Source organism: Nicotiana tomentosiformis, chromosome 12 (genome assembly GCF_000390325.3).
Source record: "Nicotiana tomentosiformis chromosome 12, ASM39032v3, whole genome shotgun sequence".
NCBI lineage: Eukaryota > Viridiplantae > Streptophyta > Magnoliopsida > Solanales > Solanaceae > Nicotiana > Nicotiana tomentosiformis.
Window position 1 is genome coordinate 134,523,298 of NC_090823.1, and position 22,800 is coordinate 134,546,097.

At 37.2% G+C, this 22,800-nt stretch overlaps 1 protein-coding gene across 4 annotated transcripts; it reads left to right on the plus strand.

The window, feature by feature from the left end:
• The first annotated feature begins 404 nt into the window (after positions 1-404).
• On the plus strand, positions 405-22,177 carry LOC104111681 (protein CHROMATIN REMODELING 5). Of its 4 annotated transcripts, none has more exons than XM_018776023.3 (31): positions 405-759; positions 1,270-2,010; positions 2,347-2,402; positions 5,995-6,438; positions 7,089-7,313; positions 7,446-7,529; positions 8,546-8,605; positions 8,703-8,806; positions 9,057-9,108; positions 10,481-10,544; positions 10,847-10,940; positions 11,037-11,124; positions 11,208-11,342; positions 12,745-12,936; positions 13,048-13,115; positions 14,772-14,865; positions 14,982-15,106; positions 15,200-15,263; positions 15,823-16,029; positions 16,226-16,468; positions 16,603-16,713; positions 16,877-16,963; positions 17,147-17,329; positions 17,581-17,661; positions 17,750-17,980; positions 18,182-18,337; positions 18,421-18,598; positions 18,705-18,886; positions 20,551-20,904; positions 20,980-21,073; positions 21,299-22,177. In XM_018776023.3, exons 2-31 carry the CDS (start codon positions 1,356-1,358, stop codon positions 21,718-21,720), a joined length of 5,133 nt encoding a protein of 1,710 aa, XP_018631539.1. In that variant the 5' UTR covers positions 405-759; positions 1,270-1,355; the 3' UTR covers positions 21,721-22,177. The 4 variants fall into 4 exon arrangements, with proteins under 4 accessions (XP_018631539.1, XP_009619744.1, XP_018631537.1 ...); XM_009621449.4 differs by having other exon boundaries at positions 405-585; XM_018776021.3 differs by having other exon boundaries at positions 427-770.
• The last annotated feature ends 623 nt before the right edge of the window (positions 22,178-22,800 follow it).

Here is a 22,800-nt window from a genome sequence, read left to right on the forward strand (position 1 = left end):
CAAATCGCACTATAAATTATGCATTAGAATCTTAGTGATGTTTTTGTATATTATTCAATCGGACTTTCTTTATCCACATAATAACTGCATGAATTTTTTTTATCAGATTAATATAAAAAGAAATTCTTACTTAATTCATTAAATATTACCTGAAATTCAAATTGATAAACAATTCTTTTACATATGTGAGAGTCGGGAGATAACATGCACTTGATAGAATAATCGAGATGCACCTAAAGTGGATCGAACACAGCCATTATTAAAAAATATTGCACTATATGCTTAAATGCTTGTACCTATTGGTAGGTATTGGAATTTGGCATTGTCAATATCAAATTTCTCTCTCATCCTTCTCTTTTTCTCAATCTATAAAATCAAATGTTAATACACATATATATCACTAATCACCTATCTACTACATACATACAAACCAAGATAAAAGAAAAACAAAAGGAAAAGAGAAGAATTTTACTCTCATATTTTCCCCTGAGGAAATTTTGCATTTTTTCCTCTCTTTCTCTCTCTACAACACCCACATCTCTCTCTAAAAAAAGCTATCAAAATTCATCAAAAAAAACCACGCCGGTAAATCCGATTCACCTTCATCTTCATCGTTTCGATTTTAATCGATTGTGTTAACCTTAACCTTAGGCGCAAATTAGAATAACATCCCTTTAACACATTCAAAAAAATTCCACTAAAACGTCGCCGTAATACCAACCTTTTTCCGCCGCCGCCGGGCTCTCGTTTACCGGTAACGTAAGTTTCCGGTGAGAGTCCGAGTACTGTACCTTTTTTCAAAACGACTCCGTATTGTATTTGCGCTTTTACTGCTTTTTATATACTCAGTTTGAGTTTTTAAATCAATTCATGCTATAAGCGTATGTGTTTTGTATAGTATTGTTTTGGTTAATGGATTGGAGCGGAATTAGGGTTTTGTGGGTCGTAGATTTAGTTTTTTGGGCTTGTTTTAGGGCTAGTAAAATGGATTGGGGAGGTTTTTGTATCGATTTGTTTTGGGCTTCACTTAGTAGTAACCGATCCATTGTTTTTAGTGTAAAACACTGTGTTTTCTGTTTTCATTGACTTTTACGACGTTATGGATAATTTTTTTGGTGATTTTAAGCAATTGAGTATTTGAATTTGAATTCACAGCGCTCTTATTTCTTCTCAAAATGAATTTTAGTTTATTTTACTATATTAATTCACTTTCTTTGAGAAATGTGACAAATATTGATTAGTTTTTTGCATTTACTTTTTCTGCTTCAGAGGTTTTTTGGAGGGAAGAGAACTGGCAGTAATACATCTTCAAAAGAGTTACCTTTTTGGGAAAATAAGAGCAAACTGAAATTTTAATGCGAAGAAAGTGTATGGCTTTTTATAGGAATTATTCGAATGAAACTGTTATATTGGATGAGAAAAGCCAGGGGGAACAGAGTATGCAGGGTATACATCAGGATGTAGGAAATGAGGAAGTGGGAGGTAGTTTGAGTGAAAATGATGATAGCGGTCAGTTACAAGATGAAGTTGGTGTAGAAGTGGAAGCGACGGTAGGGGATCAGGTGCCGCCTGGAAGAAGAGTTAATTTGGCTGGGAAATGGGGTTCTGGGTTTTGGAAGGATTGTCAACCGATTGGCCCCTCGGGTAGGTCAGGTTCTGGAGAGGAATCAAAGAGTGGATCAGAATATAAGAATGAGGAAGAATCAGATGAGGTATCTGATGGTAGGGAAGATCAGCTAGAGTCGGAAGATGAAGGAAGGCAGAAAGAAATGGGGAAGAGTCGAAGTGTCCCTGCTGATGAGATGTTATCTGATGAATATTATGAACAAGACGGTGATGATCAGAGTGACTCGTTACATTACAGAGCTGCTAATCCTTCAAGCGGGTATAGTTCAAAGCCACAGTCAAGGTCTATTGCCGCCAGCAAGTATGCAAGTCGGAAGCCAAAAGCTTCAAAAGATAAGTACAACGGCGAGTATGCTGATTACGACGATGATGATAGTGAAGATGGTAAATTCTATTATTTTGAGCATCTGTATCATCTCCTAACATATTCGGTCTTATATGTGCGTTGAGTGAATGATGAATTTTCTAGATAGAACATGATGGGAATAGCGTGGTTTGCAATTATTTCATCTTCCGTAATGAATTGTTAACGTGATTGGGGAAAAAGGGGGAAAAATAGAATAAAACTAAATAATTACCCATTTAGTAGACCGTCTCTTTCAACTTCTTCTCGTTTCTTGCTAGTGTGTGGTCAAGAAGTTGTTATTGGAATACAATTGCGAGCTTCACAGTTGACTTTCACCACTACCTTTTTATTAATTGTTTTCCTACTATTTGCAGAAGATGATCCCGCTGATCCTGACTATGGTAGCACAGGTCGTGGAAGGGGCATTAAGGTGTGTTCTTATGCCTAGTGTTGTTCATAATTTATATGCTATTACTGATGTGACATGGTGAATGTTGTGATTTTTCTATAGTAGTTGCCGGCATTTGACATACCTTTTAGCATGTCCACTTTTAGCATATTTCGCAGTAGGAAAATTTTGGTTCTTATAATTCATGTAGTGTTTGTTGCCTATTATCCTTTTTTTTTTTTTTTGCTGAAATGGACCTATTATCCGAATTATAATATTTGAAAATTCCTGTACGTAGTCATGTGTATAATGTATCTGATATATTGATGGGGTGAAATTGTTAGTAGAATTCCATTGAGTAGTATGATTTAAATTAGGGTGCTGTACGCTTTATATTGCATGAAAATAGAGATGGAGGTACTGAAGATTTGAGATGTTTTTAGATGAAAATTAAGCTAATTGATAGGCAGCAAAATTTTGTAGCAATAAGGTCCTTGTCAGTTGCTATGGCAACAAGTGTAGTTGCAGTGATAATACTGGTCATTTACAATATATGTTAGGACCAAGTAGTATCATATTACAATATATGTGAGGACTAAGTAGTATCATACGGGATGATTAATTAGGAGAGTTGGATGAAAGCATGTTAAAATAGCACACTTGATTCTGATGGTTGTTTTCCATGTTGTAACTTCCTAGCTTGGTCTTTTCATATGAAACTGCAAAAGTTAAGATTTATCATCCTGTTGAATTTGATGTTAAGAGAAATTAGAGCCTTTTACGGAGATGTTAACTTGAGATTTGGGACTCAATAAAAAGAAAATGCAACGACAGTAATCTATTAATTTCACCTTGATTTGCTTAGGTAAGCTTGTATCTTATGATAGGGTGAGCTTGTATGTTAGGTCTTTTTTACTCGAAAAGTGCCAAAAGCAGTATCTTATGCTTTATCTAGTACTTGTCCAATAATCATTTATGTTTGTATGACCTTAAACGTACATGAGAGGAGTAAAATCAGAATCATTTTAAGTTTTCTACTACTTTTTTTGAAAACGGTTGTGGCAATCTAGCACACTTTGACTATTCCATCCGGTACTTGTTACCTCCCACCACCCACCAGTACCAGTGTCGATGACTCTACCCTCCAAGGCTTAGGCAAATGGAAAGAAATGCGGTCTCCCGTAGTTTTCACCCACTTCATTGACCAATAGTCCACACCCTTGAGTGCTAAATTTTCTACTTGTTATTACGTTCATCTAACTTGATTATTGAATCCTGCAATCTAATTAATTATATTTACCGTTGTTGGTTAGTATCATTTGAGAAGTCAAGATAGTGAGTTGACTGTGGTATATTGGGAAGATCTGGAAGGATAGTAAATCCCTGTATTTGTTCTTGGAAAATTTGCGAAAATGGTAAAGATGACTTTCTTCCCATTCTTTGCATAAGTAGGAGTTATATATAATATAAGTTGTAACAATAATGTCACTTATGTGGGCTATATTAAACACCACACTTTACTTCTCATAACATTTTTGAAGAATCGTGATGTGAGTTGTGTGGTCTTTTGTGGAGTTTTTCTTGCTTATTTGATGCTTCATGCAGCCTTTTATTCATATTGATTTTTATCTCACATTTATACATTGCTCCTTATTCTTGTTCCTTTTAACTAGTTTTTTTTTGGGGTTACAAAACCAACTTTTTTCATATCTAGCAGTGTTCCTTAGAGCGCGAAGCGAGAAAAAGCGACAAGGCCCAGAATCAGTTAAAGCATGAAGCGTGAAGCAAAGCGCTCGCACATTTAAAAAAAGAAAACCAAAATAAACCTTAGAGCACATGAAGAAAAATAGTGAGAAGAAGAAAAATAAATAAATAAATTCAATTAAATTAACAAACTGAAAAAAGAAATAGAATAATTTAAAAATTCAATTAAATTAACAAAGTGAAAAAACCAGTAGAGCACATGAAAAAAAACAGAGAGAAGAAAACAATTAAATAAATTCAATTTAATTAATCAACTAAAAAAAGAAAGAATAAGTAAAAGTTAAATTAAGATTAACAAAGTAAAACAAAAAGACAAACAAATTAATAAAATAAAAGCTGAAGAAGCGAAAGAATAGGAGAAGAAGAAAAGAAAAAAATTGCAGCAGCAGCGATATCATACAATGAGAAACGAAGAAGAGATAAAGAGAACGAGAAGAAGAAGAGAGAAGACGAAGAAAAAGAAAGAAGCCATACCTGGAGCTTGACGAAGAAGAGCAATAGAAAGTCCCAACCCTAGTCGTAACTCGCAGAAGAAAGTTGCTCCAATGTTGAGAAATATTTCGATAGAGGTCTGTTATTTCTTTTTCTTTTTTAAAAAACTAAACAGTCCACCTTTTAAAAATAAAAAATAAGAAGTGCACGCCTCCCTCGGTTCAGTCGCTGCACACGATTCATGCTTAAGTGGAGAAAGCGCTTGCTTCATTAAAGCCGCTTCGCCTCAGTCATCTGAAGCGGGCTATCCATCACTTCGCTTCACTTCTCGCTTTAAGCGATGAAGCGCTCGATTCCCTAATGTGATATCTAGGGAACTATTAGCAACTAATTAACTGTGCTGCATCATGATCTATGAGGACCCTAGCTGTGTTCAATTCGTAACTAATAAGGTTCAGGCACAAATTAGACCTATGCACACATACACACACAAATTGGAAGGGGGTGGAAGTTGAATTAAGAAGGAAAAAAAACAGATAGGAGAAAGTAGATCTATGTTGTTCTGCTATGTAACTTAAATTGTTCCGTTCTTTAAATCCGCAGTTTGTTGTTAAACAATAGATGGCTGGACGAGCTCCTTGTATACACTCGACACATTGTATGTGATCATTAAAAGAAAAAGTGTTATTTCTGAAGTGACATCTTGGATGATATTTTTAGGAAAGTCTTTAGCATTGGGTCTCCGTAGGTTCTCAAGTAGAATCAATGTTTATTTTATAATCCTTGGATTGTAATAATAGCTTTTTTGGTTGGTAAATGAAAACAAGTATTTGAGATACCGTGCTAGCCACTTCAATAAATTTCGTACTTGTTGAAACAATATACCTTGTAATCAAGTTTGTTTAAGCAAACTCTGAACCAAGCTATTGAAAAGCTTTAGGTTCTTTAGATTCTTTTTGATAAGTGTTAATTTATTAAACAAAAGTACCTTAAGGATGTGCTGGAAGTTACAACACTTTCGGTTCTTTATCATTTTTTTATAAAGTAATAATTTCATTAAAGAAAGGGCATAAATGTTTATGTGTGCCGTATACAAGAAATATACCAGAAAATAGAAAACCTTACAACTTTCGGTTCTTTATATGTATGTGGTAGAATGAACTTTATATTGGGATTGTTGTCCTTTTAGCAACTGATTAAAAAGAATATTATTGTTCTCTATGTTACCTTTTCAAAAAAAAATATTATTGTTCTCTAAGCTGAGATAGTTCAGAAATGTTTCTCACTTTTCATTTGTTCAGTTTCTTGTCACCTTGCAGTAAGTTGGGAGTCGAGTGACAGTGATTTTGTTTCCTTTTTTTTGAATTTTTTTTGTCACACACTTATATATATTATTGGACTCGTCAAATGACCTGGTAATTATCTTTTACCCCTGCAGGAAAAGGATGAAGACTGGGAAGGTGGAGAGTCTGATGAGTTAAACAGTGATGATGATGATGTGGGCATCTCCGACGAAGATGAAGAATATTACAGAAAGCCTCAGGGCAAGCAAAAGAATAGGGGTGGGCATAGTGTAAAATCTACCAGAGAAATTAGGTCTCTTGCTACATCTGCTCGGCGAAAAAGGGGTAGAACATCATATGAAGAGGAAGAATCATCAGAACATGATTCTGAAAATGAGAGTGAAGAGGATTTTGGAAGTAAACCTAGAAGAGTTGCAAATCTCCGCCCGAAAAATGGTGGTAGATCTACTGCGGCAAGTGTATCTGGCAGGAATAATGAACTCCGAACTTCGAGTCGTCGATCTATTCGGAAAGTATCATACGCTGAGAGTGACGAAAGTGAAGAAATTGATGAGAGCAAGAAAAAGAAGGGCCAAAAGGTGTTATCACGAGTCCCATGCATACTATGCTTTTCTGTGTATCTACTCTTTGGACTTGGATGTCTTTTATAGCTTGAATCTTATTTTTTCTTCCTTTTTACGGAAATTTCCTTATGTGCCATCTACGTCAATGATCGTTTCCACTGGACAAATGCATGTGCCTTTTGCCCTTTATACAAAAGGCATGTGCCTGGTGAAATTGCTTCTTTACCTTTTCATCAAAAGAAAAAAAGGTGCCTTCTTGATGGTTGCAAATTTGCATTTCAGTATTTAGATTTTGTTAGCTCCTGAGCATAGCCTAGCATATTTGTACTGGAGCTAACTGTACCGTTTTGTAATCGCTTGTGTATCTGTTAGCTTCTTCTTGATGCCTTTAATGAAATGAAACTTCTTACTTCATCAAGAAAAAGTTCCTGGTTCATAGTGGTTGAGAGAGTGGTTGAGAGAGGCCTCTTCAGGCCACTAGGTCAAGAGTTCGAGGCTGGTACGCTGCCAACCCAAAAAAAAGTGCCTGGTGAAATTGCTAGTGCTTTGTGTATTTGGCTTTTAATATGTTTGCTTATTATATTACATCAGCAAGTGTTTTCATGGCCTTTTTGTCTTTTTTACCCCTGATTGAGAATGTTTAACTAAATTATTTCCTGCAACAGGAAGAAATTGAAGAGGAAGATGGTGACTCAATTGAGAAAGTCCTGTGGCATCAGCCAAAGGGCATGGCTGAAGAAGCTAGAAGGAATAACAAATCAGCTGATCCTATGTTGTTAAGTCATTTGTATGACTCTGAACCAGATTGGAATGAGATGGAGTTCTTAATAAAATGGAAAGGCCAGTCTCATTTGCATTGTCAATGGAAGTCGTTTGTTGAGCTACAAAATGTAAGCTTTTCCAGATCTGCAATTGACTTATGTTGCTACATTTCTTATGATTGGCTACGTATTCTGGTTCAATAGCATCATATTAAAGTGATTAATTTCAGTTTTATCTTGATTTTTTTCATGCTTGTGCAGCTTAGTGGGTTTAAGAAGGTTTTGAATTACACCAAAAGGGTCATGGAGGATGTGAAGTATCGGAAGACTGTATCCCGTGAGGAGGTGAGTGAGAATTTTATACACTATTTCTCAGAATCTTTGAGATAAATATTTCTTTATCTTGTAAAAAGGACTTGACCTGCATGGGTTATTTTAGTTTCTCAAGTGTCTGGTTGTTTAGTGGAAATATTTTTAACCCAAGTTTTATCATAAGGGAATGGAGTTATGTTGAGATTCGACTTGTGAATGATTTTTGCATGGTTCTCGGCTTTTCAGCTAATATGAAATGAAAAGCTGACTTGTTAGAACATTTGAAATTTCTGGTATATGAGAAAGAGGAATCACTGATTTACTCATGGAGCCATATGTTTTGGTTCTCTTTTAATTTTTTTTTTTTTGTGTGTGTGTGTTGGGGGGGGGGGGGTGGGGGGGTAAAGAAGCCACCTATTTTCCTCTTAAAATGAAGCAACTCAAAGCATCTGTGGGACTTTGGGAAAATTGAAAATTATTTGGGTCCACAGTAATACTAGAATCTTAGCTGCTGGACTCTCTCTCTCTCTCTCTCTCTCTCTCTCTCTCTCTCTCTCTCTCACACACACACACACACACACACACACACACACACATTTATTTTTTGCCATGGGAATACAGAATTTAAAGAAGATCAGATATCTTTACGTGTCTTTGGCAAACCCAAAGTGGAATTTGAGTATTCACTTGAAAGGAATATCGTCTATTACTCTGCTTCATTAGTGGAGATTTATTTCAGCCTTGGCATATGTAGTGATTAGTATGAGTGGACCAACTTTCAGATGGGCTGGAAAAGTTATGTTTCCATAACTGTTGATGGAGCTCCTTGCAGTTTAACTGTATAAGTGTTTCCTCTAAACACCCCCATCCCCCAAAGTTTGGCTTGCTTCAAAGAGATTTATCTGGATCTTAAAGTATTTGATTCTAAGAGGATACGGAGAGAAACGACTGATGCTTTATTGCTGTTGATATTTTGTAGTTAGCTGCAGGATTTGCTTTACTTATTTGCAAAATCCTCTCTTATGGCCCATTTTTCTGTTGTCCATTAGATCGAGGTAAATGATGTGAGCAAGGAAATGGACTTGGATATCATCAAACAGAACAGTCAGGTTTGTTGTTTCTAGAGACCTCTGTCGCCTCAATGCACAGTTCACTATGCACAGTTCACACAGCTCTTAATGTTTATTTTGGTCAATTAATCCTTAGGTTGAGAGAGTTATCGCAGACAGAATCAGCAAAGATGGTTATGGTAACGTGGTGCCAGAGTATTTAGTTAAATGGAAAGGGCTATCTTATGCCGAAGCAACTTGGTAAGCAGATTTTTGTGCACTTGTGTCATTCTATTTGTTCTTTTGACCTGCCTGTTGATTTGTTCATGGGCAATGTTTCTTGAGGTCTACCTGCAGAAGAATGGTTTATTAACTGTGTGTACTTCTGTCTTTTCTCACCTCTCCCTGCCTTGGATTGTTTGTTATTTGTTTTATCTGCAGAACATATTATGTTTTAGTTTTAGCTGTATAAACTGCAAGTGCTTAGTGGGTCTCCTTCATGTTATCTCAGGGAGAAGGATGTTGATATTGCTTTTGCTCAAGATGCCATCGATGAGTACAAGGTAGCAATTCGGTAGCATATGCTTTATGGTTATGCCATATCACTCTTTGATCAGTCTCCTGTTTTGCAGCATTACTGATTAATTCCTTCATTTCCTTGAGTAAGGCTGTAATGTGTAGATATGATTAATGTATATCATCGTATATAGTTTACTGTTAGCATATAGTGTGAAACCAATGATTGAACATATTTGAATACCTATTGTTTCTGGAGAAGTGTTTGAGAAACTTGAGCATGCAGTATTTGCTGCTTTAAATTATCTGATGAATGAAATCAGCATGTCACCAATTTTATTTATGGAGAAGATCACATAGGAAAGTTTGGTCTCTCAATAACAGGTAAGGTACTTTTATATTCTGGTAAATCTTTGTTAGAGTACCCATATTGGTTAAGTGAATGGGCTTGTGACCTGTTGTCTCCTTATACAGTCTTGGGAAATCCTTACCTCATGAGCTAACTTTTGGGTTGAGTTGGACTGTTCATTTCTTTTCATAATATAAGAGACACCCATTTTTCTACTTGTGTTTTCCATTGTTGGACCCCCCATGTTATGTTATCCACAATTTAGATGCAGTTTTGGAGTACAGCAAGGTGGTGGTGGGTGTGTGGGTGTATGTGTTAGAGCATTCCACGTAGGTTGAAGCTGTAGTTTCTTTTTGGTCGTGGACAATTCTCACCTCTTGATCTATCTTTTAGGATTGGGTTAGGCCAAGGTCCCCTCTCGTATCATGGTATTTTGAGTCAAATGCATCCCTTTTCTTGGTTTATTCAATATTGTGTCCCCATGTCATACTGTCCAGCCCCAGATGTATAGTCCAGGCCATACGGAGGGGGGCGGGGGGAAGTGTTAGAGTGTGCCACATCAGTTGAGGGAAGGGCTATTGTTCCTTATGGTTTTGAACAATTCTTTACCTCATGAGGTCTATTTTCTTCACCGTCTTTAAGGTCAAGAAGGTTGATTTACTACTTAACAGTTTAATCTTGGCATCCTGAGAACTGATATTGGGATCTTGTTTCTTTAAACTGTGATCGAAATTGGGGTGTAGGAATAGAAGTCTTCTGTGAGGAAGCGAGTAATGTACTTCTTTTCTGTTTGCATCCTATCCCTGATAGTATGTTACTTTGCAAACTTTTGTTCTTCCACCACATTTTCTTATAATTAACTAAAAGCTGTCGGTCATATTCATTTTTCCTTTTCTAGATAAGTCAATTTAGTGCCTTCATGTCATATCTGCCTTTTAATGGTTATTTATTTTCATGGTTTCTTTGTTATCTTTTATATGTATTTGATCTAGTTTGTTTTGGTCATGGTGAGAGTACTTCCTTCTTCAATGTTTTAAATTCAATATTTTTAACCGTTATACAAATTGCAGGCTCGTGAGGCTGCCACTATGGTACAAGGGAAATCAGTGGATTTCCAGCGGAAAAAGAGCAGAGGTGTTTACTTCTTCTTTTCTTTTTTCATATGTCTACTCTAACCTCCTCTTAGCCTGTCATTAACGTCAACCGTATCCAATTTCAACTCGTCATTCCATACTTCTATATCTCTGTCTCTGTTGTGTCGAGTTCTTAAAGGCAAAATTGGAACAGGCCTCTCCTACCTCATCTTTATTCTTTACAATATAGTTCATTGTGTTCCTTGTTACATGTTTATGGGATTACACTGGGTTTTTTGTTGTTGTTGTTGTTACCTGTTGAATGTCGATGTCATTGTCAATTTGAAACCGATACCTTATTAGGAAGTTTGAGGAAGCTTGAAGAGCAGCCTGAATGGTTAAAGGGTGGGAAACTTCGAGATTATCAGCTTGAAGGCTTGAATTTTCTGGTTAACAGGTAATGAAGTTGGCTCTGCGTTATGGTTAAATATGTATGCAATATGTTTCCTTCCCACTAGTTTTGGCCTCCTGATATGTCTTTTTCACAGCACAGTTGGAGGAATGATACTAATGTTATATTAGCTGATGAAATGGGTCTGGGTAAAACTGTTCAGTCTGTTTCAATGCTCGGTTTTCTACAGGTGCTGGCTTCTCTATGCTTTATGCTCTACAAAATATTGCCACTTCTTCTTTGGTAAACATGGTCGTTATATTGTCCCTGCAGAATGCTCAGCAAATTCATGGACCATTTCTGGTTGTTGTCCCATTATCAACCCTCTCCAATTGGGCAAAAGAATTTAGGAAATGGCTGCCTGATGTGAATGTGATTGTCTATGTTGGAGCACGTGCAAGTCGTGAGGTAAGTCTGGGTTATACAGCAATCACGCTGTATTTTGTTTTATTAGGTAATTATCTAGTTACATAATTGTTAACTTTAATGGCTCTACGGAAATGATATCTGTATTCTTTTTCCAGGAAAGTTATTTGATGATATTCAGGCACATTTTGTGTGTGATTTTTCTACTACTCTCTGTTCATACTTAGTTTACATGTCTGTACGTCCTTATTTTACTTGATATGCTGTCTGCGCCAATCACGTGGTCTTTTTTTGTTGGTTGTGAAGTGTGATGTATGCCTCCTACTACAGAAGGATATGGATTCTTTTTTCGATGTAATTTGTATTTTATTTAGATGATGGAACAAGTCCTGACATACGAGCTAAATGCTAAAGGTTGATGATCTTATACAAGCTCGACCCTCTACCAAGTGCATGCAGTAACAAACATCTTGTCTGTGCTCCTTGAATTATCTCTTAGGTTGGAGATTGAGTATTTTTGCATAAACCCCCTTTTTATATGGTAATGTAAAATTCATTAGAAGTTCGTGCCAAGAAGGTACAAGAAAAGTACAATAAAGCAGGGGAATTGCAGGTTACTACGGATTACAGGACCCATACGATCCAAAAGTCCAAACTTGTTTGCTGTCTATCATATGAAACTTACACCACAAGTATAAGTTCCGTAGACATATATGCTTAACAAAAGAAGTGTGATCTATCTTTCCCTCAAAACATCTTTTCTTTCTTTCCAGCCAAACCGCCCACAGAATGCAAAGATGAGCACTCTTCCATAGCATCTTCCATCTTTTATCAACCCTCTCCCCCTGCCAACTCTGTAGTAAACTCTTAACGTCTCCTGGCATGACCCGAATTACCATAAAGGGGTAAAAAACAAAAGACCAGATGAACCAGGCTTGGTGACTATGGAGAAATAACTGACAATTTCATTCCTAAGAGCCTTCACAGAAAAAACATCTACTGCAAAGGGGTAATGTTCTTCTTTGGAGTTTGTCCTGCATCAAACAAGCATTCCTAGCTGCAACTCACCCGGAACAGGACACTTTGAGCTCGTGATTTCCAAATAATTTTCCATGGCCAATCAGCATCCCGGCAACCAGCTTGTTTCTGTAATAGCTTGTAGCAGCTTGAATAACCTTTATTAACTGTGAGATTGCTCCGTGTTTCTCTCTAAAAGCTATTGTCAGATATCTTGACATTCCTCATTTATGATAACTGACTTAGTGTGCGCTTGATTTGTTCTCATTTTTTTATATACTGCAATGTGGGAGAATCTTCCGTTTTATATGGTTTTCCTGCACCGTGCTTCTTATACTTAATTACTTCTTAGTTTAGTTGAACAGATATTACGTTCTGCTGTTGCTCATCAAGATCATATTATTTGATTTGCCTGTGATCTCTGCAGGTTTGTCAACAATATGAATTCTACAATGATAAGAAAGCTGGCAGGACTATCAAATTTGATGCGCTGCTTACCACTTATGAGGTACTATTGAAGGACAAGGCAGTGCTTTCAAAGATAAGGTGGAATTACCTTATGGTTGATGAAGCACATAGGTTAAAGAATAGTGAGGCTTCTCTTTATACAACGCTTTTGGTATGATAACTTCTCCTGCTGAGTTTCTTTCAAATAGGTATCTGTTACTTGCATATCTGGGCACTCAAATATTTGCTCTCTTTGCTTTTTGGATTTACTTTGTATCTTTAGGAGTTTAGCACGAAAAACAAGCTGCTCATCACTGGTACTCCATTGCAGAACAGTGTTGAAGAACTATGGTAGGAGCTTTTTCTTCATATGTTGTATTTCTATATTTGATTTTACTTTGAGGTTTTATCGATTAATTCATTGTGTGGAATATAACTGTTGTTTGTGAGCAGTGTCTTCTTGTTAATCTGGTTGGGATGGTAATAGAATGATCTTAAGCAGCAGATATAACAAGTTTTTCAGGACTATTATAAATGTAATGTAATGTCTGAGTTTTCTTGCGACTCTGATTATGTTTAGAAGTTCTTTATCCAGCAAGAGTTTATTTGCCCTGAAGCGCATAGGATAACGTTTCGTTACCTGTATCTTACTAGTGTCCAGTACTGCTGTTTTTAATGCTTATTATTATTTGAATGGGTTGGGATAAGCAGAACCAGAACAGCAAGAGGTCGAGAGAATGTGCCTAGCTGAATGGTTTGGAGAAGACCAGGTTGAAATTCGAGTCTGTATTACCTACATTGTTTCAGCAACTACTCCTCTAATATCCATTGATCCATCAAAACTTAGATACTCTCTCTTGAACTGATCATTACTTGCAGTCTACCACCTAATGGCATTAGCATTTAGACACAGTTCTTCATCTTTTTTTGATAACCGAGAAATTCCCGAGGGCCAGTGGCTTACCTTTCGAAACTCAGTGGATAGTGGGCCCGGCTCTCTACCCTTCTCCACTTAAATACCAGGCTTTTGTCTGGTATTTAGACACAGTTCTCCACTTGCTGCGCTCTTACCACTAGACCGAACACAGCTCTTCATCTTTTAAGCATAGTATAACACTGAAGTCAGGGCATTGACTCAAAACTGCCCCTTTCCCCGCAATAAAAAAAGAGGAGAGAATGTCAGAAGTGTCAAGTAGCCTCTTAAAACTGATTATGGTATTGCCTCTATGCAATGGATGTGATAGGTCATAGGTATTAGAGATGAGATGGAATGCTGAGACAGTTTCAAGTTCCGTTCTCCAAGAATGTTCAATTGTTTCAGCTTCAAGTATCTCCAAAGTCATTATTTCACATTCTTTAACACGTCGTTGTCTCACTTGCCACAGGGTGTACTTGTGTGTTCCTTGTATAAATTAAGATGTTCTTTTAAGCATTTATAGGACACAACTTTTATATTTGCTCTTTCTTTTTTGAATAAATATTTTTGTTGATGACTACTCAAAATAAATATTCTTTTCTATGTTGGTTGGTGGAAGCCCAATCTTGCATTTTTCTGTCAAAGAAGTCCTTTTTGCTTTTACCCTATCTGTATAAAGAAATAATCAGCCCTCCTAAAAAAACAGAAGGAAAAGTAAAATCCATACAAGCACTTTTGGCTTGCTTTAGAATTGAATATTGAGGTGGTATTCTCCTTCTGTCAAGAGTAGCTAATCAATATGCCTTTTTTTTTTGGCTTATTCTGTAACCTCCAACCTGTCTCTTTCTGTTTCTTTTGGTGTAGAAATGCATTCAATTCTTTTCTTGTTCATCTTTCTCTCCTGTAACATCTACAGTGTCTTATTCCTGCCTGTTCGTTTTGCCTCTGCATACTGGTTAAAAGAGAATATCCGTTTTTACCCCCCCAAAAAAGAAATAAATGAACGAAACATCTGTCATTTCTTGAAGCTTTTGTGAGGTTATATATATCTTAAGTTGGTTAATGTGTCTATTTGTTCATGACCTTGGCAGGGCCTTACTCCACTTCCTTGATCCTGATAAGTTCAAGAGCAAGGATGATTTTGTTCAGAATTATAAGAATCTTAGTTCGTTTAATGAAATGGAGGTATCTTTAGAAATGTTATTATCCTAGTTGTCTTTTCTCTGTTGATGCAATTTTGATAGTCTGGTGACCTTTGCATTGGTATACAACTTTTAAGGGGATATTATGTTGTATTGTAGCTTGCAAATCTTCACAAGGAATTGAGGCCTCACATTCTCAGGAGGGTCATAAAAGATGTGGAGAAGTCACTTCCTCCTAAGATTGAACGAATTCTTAGGGTTGAGATGTCACCGCTTCAGAAACAGTAATGCCTAATGACTTAATTTATACTTAGTTAAAATTGTTGTTGTGCCTAGTTTTCGTCATTCATTCATTTTCAATGTGCTATATTTGGTAGGTATTACAAATGGATCTTGGAACGGAATTTTCATGATTTGAATAAAGGTGTTCGCGGGAATCAGGTTGTTAAAAGAGTCTCATGAATCTTCTATTCCTTCATACGGAATGGTTATTTTCCTTGCTGTATTATCTTAATTCTTTTCTTATATTTTTCTTCAAAGTTTTGTAACTACTTACCTTGTCTGGGATCATTTAAATTGATCATCATGAGTTTACATGCACAATTTGTAGATAAACAACTGAAACCTTTGATTTTTTGGGTAGTGGTTGATGTGGTCCAAACACCAAATCTTTTTCTTTCGTTTTGTGAGGGAGAATAAATAATAGCATTACCAATATGTATCAAATTTAATCCTCCCAAACTAGAGATCTTGATTTAAATGAGCGGCAGCATGGGTTTTTTTTTTCTCCATAAACATGAGTTTTCATGACCAAGTATGGCAGAAGTAGGAAGAGAAGTTACATGATCTTCTAGTGAGTTCTACTTATACGTTCGATAATATTAAGTGACCTATGCATAATGCATACTGAAGTAATTGTCTACATTGCAGATTATTTTCTTGTATGCAACATAAAGAACTACGTATTATTTTGCTTATGTTGGCCTTGTGATTTTTCTAGGTTTCACTTTTAAATATTGTGGTGGAGTTGAAGAAATGTTGCAATCACCCATTTTTATTTGAAAGTGCGGACCATGGGTATGGTGGGGATGCATTTGGCAGCACAAAATTGGAAAGAATTATACTCAGCAGTGGTAAGCTTGTTATACTCGACAAGCTGCTGGACAGATTGCATGAGACGAAGCACCGAGTGTTGATATTTTCTCAGGTAGGTAACTTCTTTTAACTATGGGGTTGCTTTAAATCTAGAGAGAGCATTTATCTTTTTACTCTCAGGGAGAAGCATAATGTAGCCGTAGGAACTGTTGTAGATGGCATGTTCAAGGCTTACCCTAAGTCATGGTGACGTTCACCTGTGCAATTAACTAGCTGAGTAAGTTCTGTCAATCATCTTCTGATTGCAGATGGTTAGGATGCTGGATATACTGGCAGAATATTTGTCTATCAAAGGGTTCCAATATCAGCGACTTGATGGTAGTACTAAGGCTGAGTTACGCCATCAGGCTATGGACCACTTTAATGCACCTGGTAGTGAAGACTTCTGTTTTCTTCTCTCAACACGAGCTGGTGGATTGGGTATAAATCTTGCAACAGCAGACACAGTTATCATTTTTGATTCTGATTGGAATCCCCAAAATGACTTGCAGGTTCGGACAAACTTGTTATTTATGTGTGTGTTGAATAAAGGTTTACCATGAGCCAAATCAAAAAATGGATTTTGTGAAAATTGCCTTGTCTAACATGCTCTTTTATGCTATATCATCTTTGTTTCTCCTAATAGGCAATGAGTAGAGCTCATAGGATAGGGCAGCAAGAAGTTGTCAACATCTACAGATTTGTTACAAGTAAAAGTGTGGAGGAAGATATTCTGGAACGGGCTAAGAAGAAGATGGTATGACAAGATATGGGTGCCTTTGAATGTTTGAAATGCTCTTATTTTTCGATGTTACATAATATGTTGTTGAGAGATCAAGTGTGTCTCGTTAGTTATCTAACCTTTTCATTTTATATTTATTGGTGGTATGATGATTTTATTGGTCATGTTTTACTTTCAGGTTCTTGACCATTTGGTGATTCAGAAACTGAATGCGGAGGGTAAATTAGAGAAGAAAGAAACCAAGAAAGGAAGTCTCTTTGATAAGGTAAGGATATCAGTGGTAGAGTCACTAATATCTTGATGACTTAATGTTAAGTTTTGTTAGGTATGATATAGACGGAACTCAAATAATATGGTGAAGATCAAATTAGATTAGCAAGTTGACTGTTAGAACTTATTTGACCTTTTAGATAGTTTATATATTACTGTTTGCCTGGTGTGTTTGTAGAATGAGCTCTCTGCAATCTTGAGGTTTGGGGCTGAGGAACTATTTAAGGAAGACAAGAATGATGAAGAGAGCAAGAAGAGGCTTCTTAGTATGGATATTGATGAAATTCTTGACCGGGCTGAAAAGGTTGAAGAGAAAGGAGCTGAGGCAGAGGAAGGAAATGAGTTGCTGAGTGCATTCAAGGCAAGTAAAGATTTGCCTTCTGGAACACATTTTTGCTGTTCCTTTTTTCTGATTCTTCTGTTTGGATTTCTCCTACTTATGTGCCACGTCTTTTCTTTTGCTTTTCCTTTCTCTCCTTTTCTTGCTTTTTCTTCCTGTTAAGTTTTGTTTATTTCACTTAGATTGGAGGTCAGGCCTGCTTGAGACTTCACCTTTTTTTCCTTCTTTGTTCCCTGTATAACCTGTGTTTGTCCTGCAATTTCTGTATGCAGGTTGCCAATTTCTGTGGTGCTGAAGATGATGCATCTTTTTGGAGTCGGTGGATAAAGCCAGATGCTGTTGGACAAGCTGAAGTATATAATTTTACTTTCATAGTGCTGTGTGCATTTCTGTAGTGGTTCTTATACTGATAATTTTTTTGGTGATATTTTCTTTAAATAGGAGTCTTTGGCTCCTCGAGCTGCTCGAAATATAAAGAGTTATGCAGAAGCTAGCCCTCTGGTAGAAACTAATAAAAGAAAGAAGGGTGTTGATGCTCAGGAAAGGTTCCCAAAACGTCGCAAGGGAGATTCTAACTGCATGCTTCCGGCAATTGATGGTGCTACCGCTCAAGTGAGAGGATGGTCTTACGGGAACTTGCCAAAGAGAGACGCCACTCGTTTTTCCCGTGCGGTAGGGTTTATTAATTATGTGCTTATGTTTATTGTAAAATGTATTTGTTGGAGTAGATAGTTCCTCTGTTCCCTAAATTGTGTGGTTAAGTTTCTTTTCTTTCCGTCTGTATGTGTTTTCTTCATGGTAAAATCTCGTCTTGATCAATTATTTGATTGTGTAGATATCAGAACCATTAATCTGTTATTTTCATTGATTTAGGTCAAGAAGTTTGGGAATGATAGCCAAATTGGCTTAATATCAGCAGAGGTTGGTGGGGCAGTTGAAGCGGCGCCAACCGATGCTCAAGTTGAGCTTTTTGACTCATTAATTGATGGTTGCAGAGAAGCAGTTAAAGGTGAAGTTGTTGACCCAAAGGTCTGTATATTGGTTCATAATGTAATTTTGATAATTGAGCAATGACGCTCTTGAGCTGACGTTTCGTGTGCTTTCACCTTCAGGGGCCACTTTTAGATTTTTTTGGTGTTCCTGTGAAGGCTGATGAACTACTGGGCCGTGTCGAGGAACTTCAACTTCTAGCAAAGCGTATTTCTCGGTATGAGGATCCCGTCTCACAGTTCCGTGCTTTGTCTTATCTAAAACCTGCAACTTGGTCTAAAGGCTGTGGTTGGAACCAGAGTAAGTTGAAGCCTTTTTTGTTGTTCATCTCTTGTTCTTTCCGTTTTCATTCCCCTTTCTATCTTGGAATATTCTCTATGGTCGCCTTAACTCCTTTATTTGGTAGAGGATGATGCCAGGCTGCTTTTGGGAATTCATTATCACGGATTTGGCAATTGGGAAAAGATACGGTTAAATGATAAACTGGGCCTCATGAAGAAGATTGCTCCAGTGGAACTTCAACATCATGAGACTTTCTTGCCAAGAGCTCCGCAGTTGAAGGAGAGAGCTTCTCAACTTCTGCAAATGGTATAGAAAACTCACTTTTGAGTCCCTATATTCAAGAAAATTGCTTGTTACTTCCATCTTTACATTATTATGCATTCTTCTTCTTTCTCCTTTTTGGTGTTATGCACTTATCTGCTTTCAATCGCTGACGAGAGCATTTTATAGTTTGCTACTGAGACGGATCAGACAAATAATATTTTATGCTACTGAGAAGAAGCAATTTATCTAGTCAAAAAAGACATGGAGATGACAGAGAAGACATGAAGATAAATGATCAAATTACAAAATCTTGGTCTTTAGAACTGAGAATGTACTTCATTTTTAGAAGGCTTGTGTAAGTGCTGCATGGAAATCAGCATGAGTTAGCAGACTTTTATGGGTCTAAGGGGGACTAATACATTTATCTGTTAGCCGTAGTATCTTGAAATTTTCTTGTGTGCTTTTACTGGAAGTACTAATGGCATGTGAAGTTTTGCTCTGTGTCAATGAATATTTGGAAACAAATTCACCGTGTCCAAAATATAATTGGAGGAATTCAACCTGGATTAGAGTGCGTCTTATTTGGAATGTTAAATTTAATATGCTTCTAGGAGTAAAAAAGTGAAATCATTTGATCAAATTTACAAGGGATCCCTCCCTTCTCCCTATCTCATGGGTTAAGCAGTGTAATATATAATATCAGTAATAAGTAATAACTTCAGTAAAGTACTACTTTGTGTCAGCTTTTATTAATCAGTAAAGGTAAGTGTTTTATTGGTGTGAACCAGCAAAGGTGGAGAAAGTACATCCAAAAAGTTACTTTACCAAGAATGGAAAGAACTAAAAATCTGTCATGGCAGAAGGCTCTAAACATAAACCATGACCATGTTATGCCAAAAAGTAAGCAAAAGAAGACATTTGTGCTTAAGCAAAAGAAGACATTTTCATTGTGCAGTTAGGACTAAAAGGGGAGGCAGTTTCCAAGTCCTCCACATTAGCTTCATTGGTCCATTCAAAGTTTAACTGTTTGGTATACATACATTCCTTACCTCCCAAGTTGTACTTTTTATTGGTATAACCGAGAAATCCCCGAGGGTCAGTGGTGCATAGTTCGAAACTCAGTGAATAATGGGCTGACCATTCTGCCCTTCTTCACTTAATTCCAAGCTTTTGTTTGCAGCAGAGTTTGAACCCGTGATGTGTGCACAATCACACGTTGCGCTGTTACCACTAGATCAAAGCCTCCTCGGTTCAGCTCCTCCAATTGTACTAAACAGCAACCTTAAAAAAATATAGCTATGCGTATCAGTATGTTCTGGTCTCGTCGTGTCGGAGTCACTGACATAAATTAGTGAACTCATCCACGTGTGTGGACCTTCTTCTGCTTTATATCAGTCATGGCAGGATCTCTATCTTTACAATGGTGAACTGTATCAATATCTTGGACTTATTCAACCGTTAGGTCATCATTTGCTTCCTAGTGACTTGATATGTGCTTCCCCAGCAAGTGCAATGATGCGTAGAGTTGCCTCTTCTTGAAATTCCTTGTGTTTATGGTTGTACTTTTCTTCCTCTTAGTTTGTAGATGTTCTTCCAGCTGTAGGATGTGGAAGTTCACTGATCTTTTTGTCTTTGTTCTGTACTGATTCTAAGAACTTTAGCTTTGCAGTTCTTGTATAACTCACTCACCTTAGTCTTGCCACCAGGAAGTTGCAGCTGTTGGTGGGAAGAACATAAATTTAAAAGTGGGCCGTAAAGCTTCCAACAAGCAGAAGGAAAGCCTTCCCAGTATCACAACACCTCTTGGAAAGGGTAAACAAGGTAAACTAAGCTCATCCGGATTAAATGTTAAAACAGGTAAAGTCAGAGCTTCAAAAGCCCAGAAGGTTGAACCTTTGGTTAAAGAGGAAGGGGAAATGTCAGACAATGATGAAGTTTATGAGCAGTTTAAAGAGGTGAAATGGATGGAATGGTGCCAAGATGTGATGGCAGATGAGGAAAAGACGCTTAAGCGTCTTCAAAGATTGCAGACTACTAGTGCTGATCTCCCGAAGGACAAGGTTAATTTAATTACATCAGTTCTCTCTCTCTGTTTCTCTCTCCTTCAATGGGTCTGAATTTCTCTTTCACACCAGGTGTTAGCCAAAATACGGAACTACTTGCAACTTCTTGGTCGCAGGATTGATCAAATAGTTATTGAATATGAGAAGGAACCGTATAAGCAAGAAAGTAAGCCCCTTGTTTTTTAATTATTTGGCACAAGCTAATAGTTTATAACCTACTGCCCCTTGTTGAGATCTCTTTACCTGACATGGAGTGTGGTTGCACGGGTGTTCCTTTTCTCTTAGTTATGAAACAGTATACAAGTGTGCCAATGAGGCTATGTTTTCTCTCTTAATTTCTCTCTTCCTAAACGCATTCAGTTAACAGGCTCATTTAAAATCTTTGCTACAGGGATGACAGTGCGGTTATGGAATTACGTATCAACATTCTCAAATTTGTCTGGCGAGAAGCTTCGTCAGATTTATTCTAAACTTAAACAGGAGCAACACGTAGAAGCAAGGGTAGGACCTTCACAATTTAATGGTTCTGCACCTGGGCATCCAACGCCAGGGTTTATACCCCGAGGTTTAGATGTGGCAAAATTTGAAGCATGGAAACGAAGGAAAAGAGCTGAAGCTGATGGTCATTCCCAAGTTCAGCCCCAACAGCAAAGACCTTTGACTAATGGGACACGCCTATCTGAACCGAACTCATCTTCAGGGATTCTTGGCGCAGCTCCTTCAGATAGCAAACAGTTGGGTAATGGTAGGCCTTACAGAACACTTCAGTCTGGCCTTCCCCAAAGACCAGGTTTCTCATCTGGTCCCAGATAGTTCTACTGGACATAAACTGCCATGGTGCCCCTGCAGGGAAGCCATTCAATTTTGTCTCAGTGGCTTTAGCTGCTTCAGTCTACTTCTTTATCTGGAATTACATTGGCCCATGGGAATACAATTTTTTTGCTGATTCCTTGGCCACACATCTGCTATTTCTGAAGCAACTGGAAACCAGAGGACTGCATCATTTAAAAGCCAGAAGGAGTGAACTCGGAGGCCCTTTCCCAGATCAAGGAGAAGAAGATTTGAATATATTAAAATTTCTAGGGCACAAATTTCTTCCCATTATAGATAAAATCCCAGTCTTTTTCGTTTTTGTCGTATATAGTGGATAGTGAAAGAGCATTTCCCCTAGATCATCTGTGACAGCATGTCACAGTCTGTATGTATTGTGCTTTTCACAAAGTGTACATTATCAAATTTTGCTTATTCAATAACTCAACATTATTCTTTACACCAGTGACTCCACTTGACTCGTTCCTTTTTTGTCTACTTGTTTTCTGCATTTAGAGATTATTTTTGTCTTGTATTACTGTAGGTACAACTCACTTAAGATATAGTCATCAGCAGAGCTCACATTCAAATTCTTTACTGTGCCGAGGGTCTTTGTTTAACTCCTGATCTTGTTACTGATTCAGGTAATATTAACACTGGTGTACTTTCCACTACTTTGCTATCGATTCTTTTCTTAGTATGGACTCAGCAAGATTAGTTTTCAGTAGTTGTAGTGCTGATGAAGTCACGGACAACTGTCATCAGTAAGATTGGTTTTCAGTAGCTGTAGTGCTGATGAAGACATGAAGTCATGAACAACTGTCATCAACGATAATCAGGTACTTAGATGCCATCATTGTTATTTCTGTAAGTGTTCAAATATCATTTGATGTATTTACATTTTATAGCTTTATGAAAAGGTACACTTTTTCAGTTTGTTAGGGATGGTCTTGAAATTAAGGTGACAAAGCTAGTCTTGAGAGTTGTGGCAAATGTGTTGGCTTCTTGCACTAGTTCTCACTTTTCGTGGTAGTAATGGTTTCTATTCCTTTGGAGAACAAATTGTGATAATGTTTGTCATTT

Excerpts from the sequence above, each read along its gene's own strand:
- LOC104111681 (XM_018776023.3), top strand. The coding sequence starts at position 1,356 with ATGCGAAGAAAGTGTATGGCTTTTTATAGGAATTATTCGAATGAAACT. Across the intron at positions 2,403-5,994 it reads GTCGTGGAAGGGGCATTAAG|GAAAAGGATGAAGACTGGGA; the intron begins GTGTGTTCTTAT and ends TTACCCCTGCAG. Across the intron at positions 18,599-18,704 it reads AGGCTGTGGTTGGAACCAGA|AGGATGATGCCAGGCTGCTT; the intron begins GTAAGTTGAAGC and ends TTTATTTGGTAG.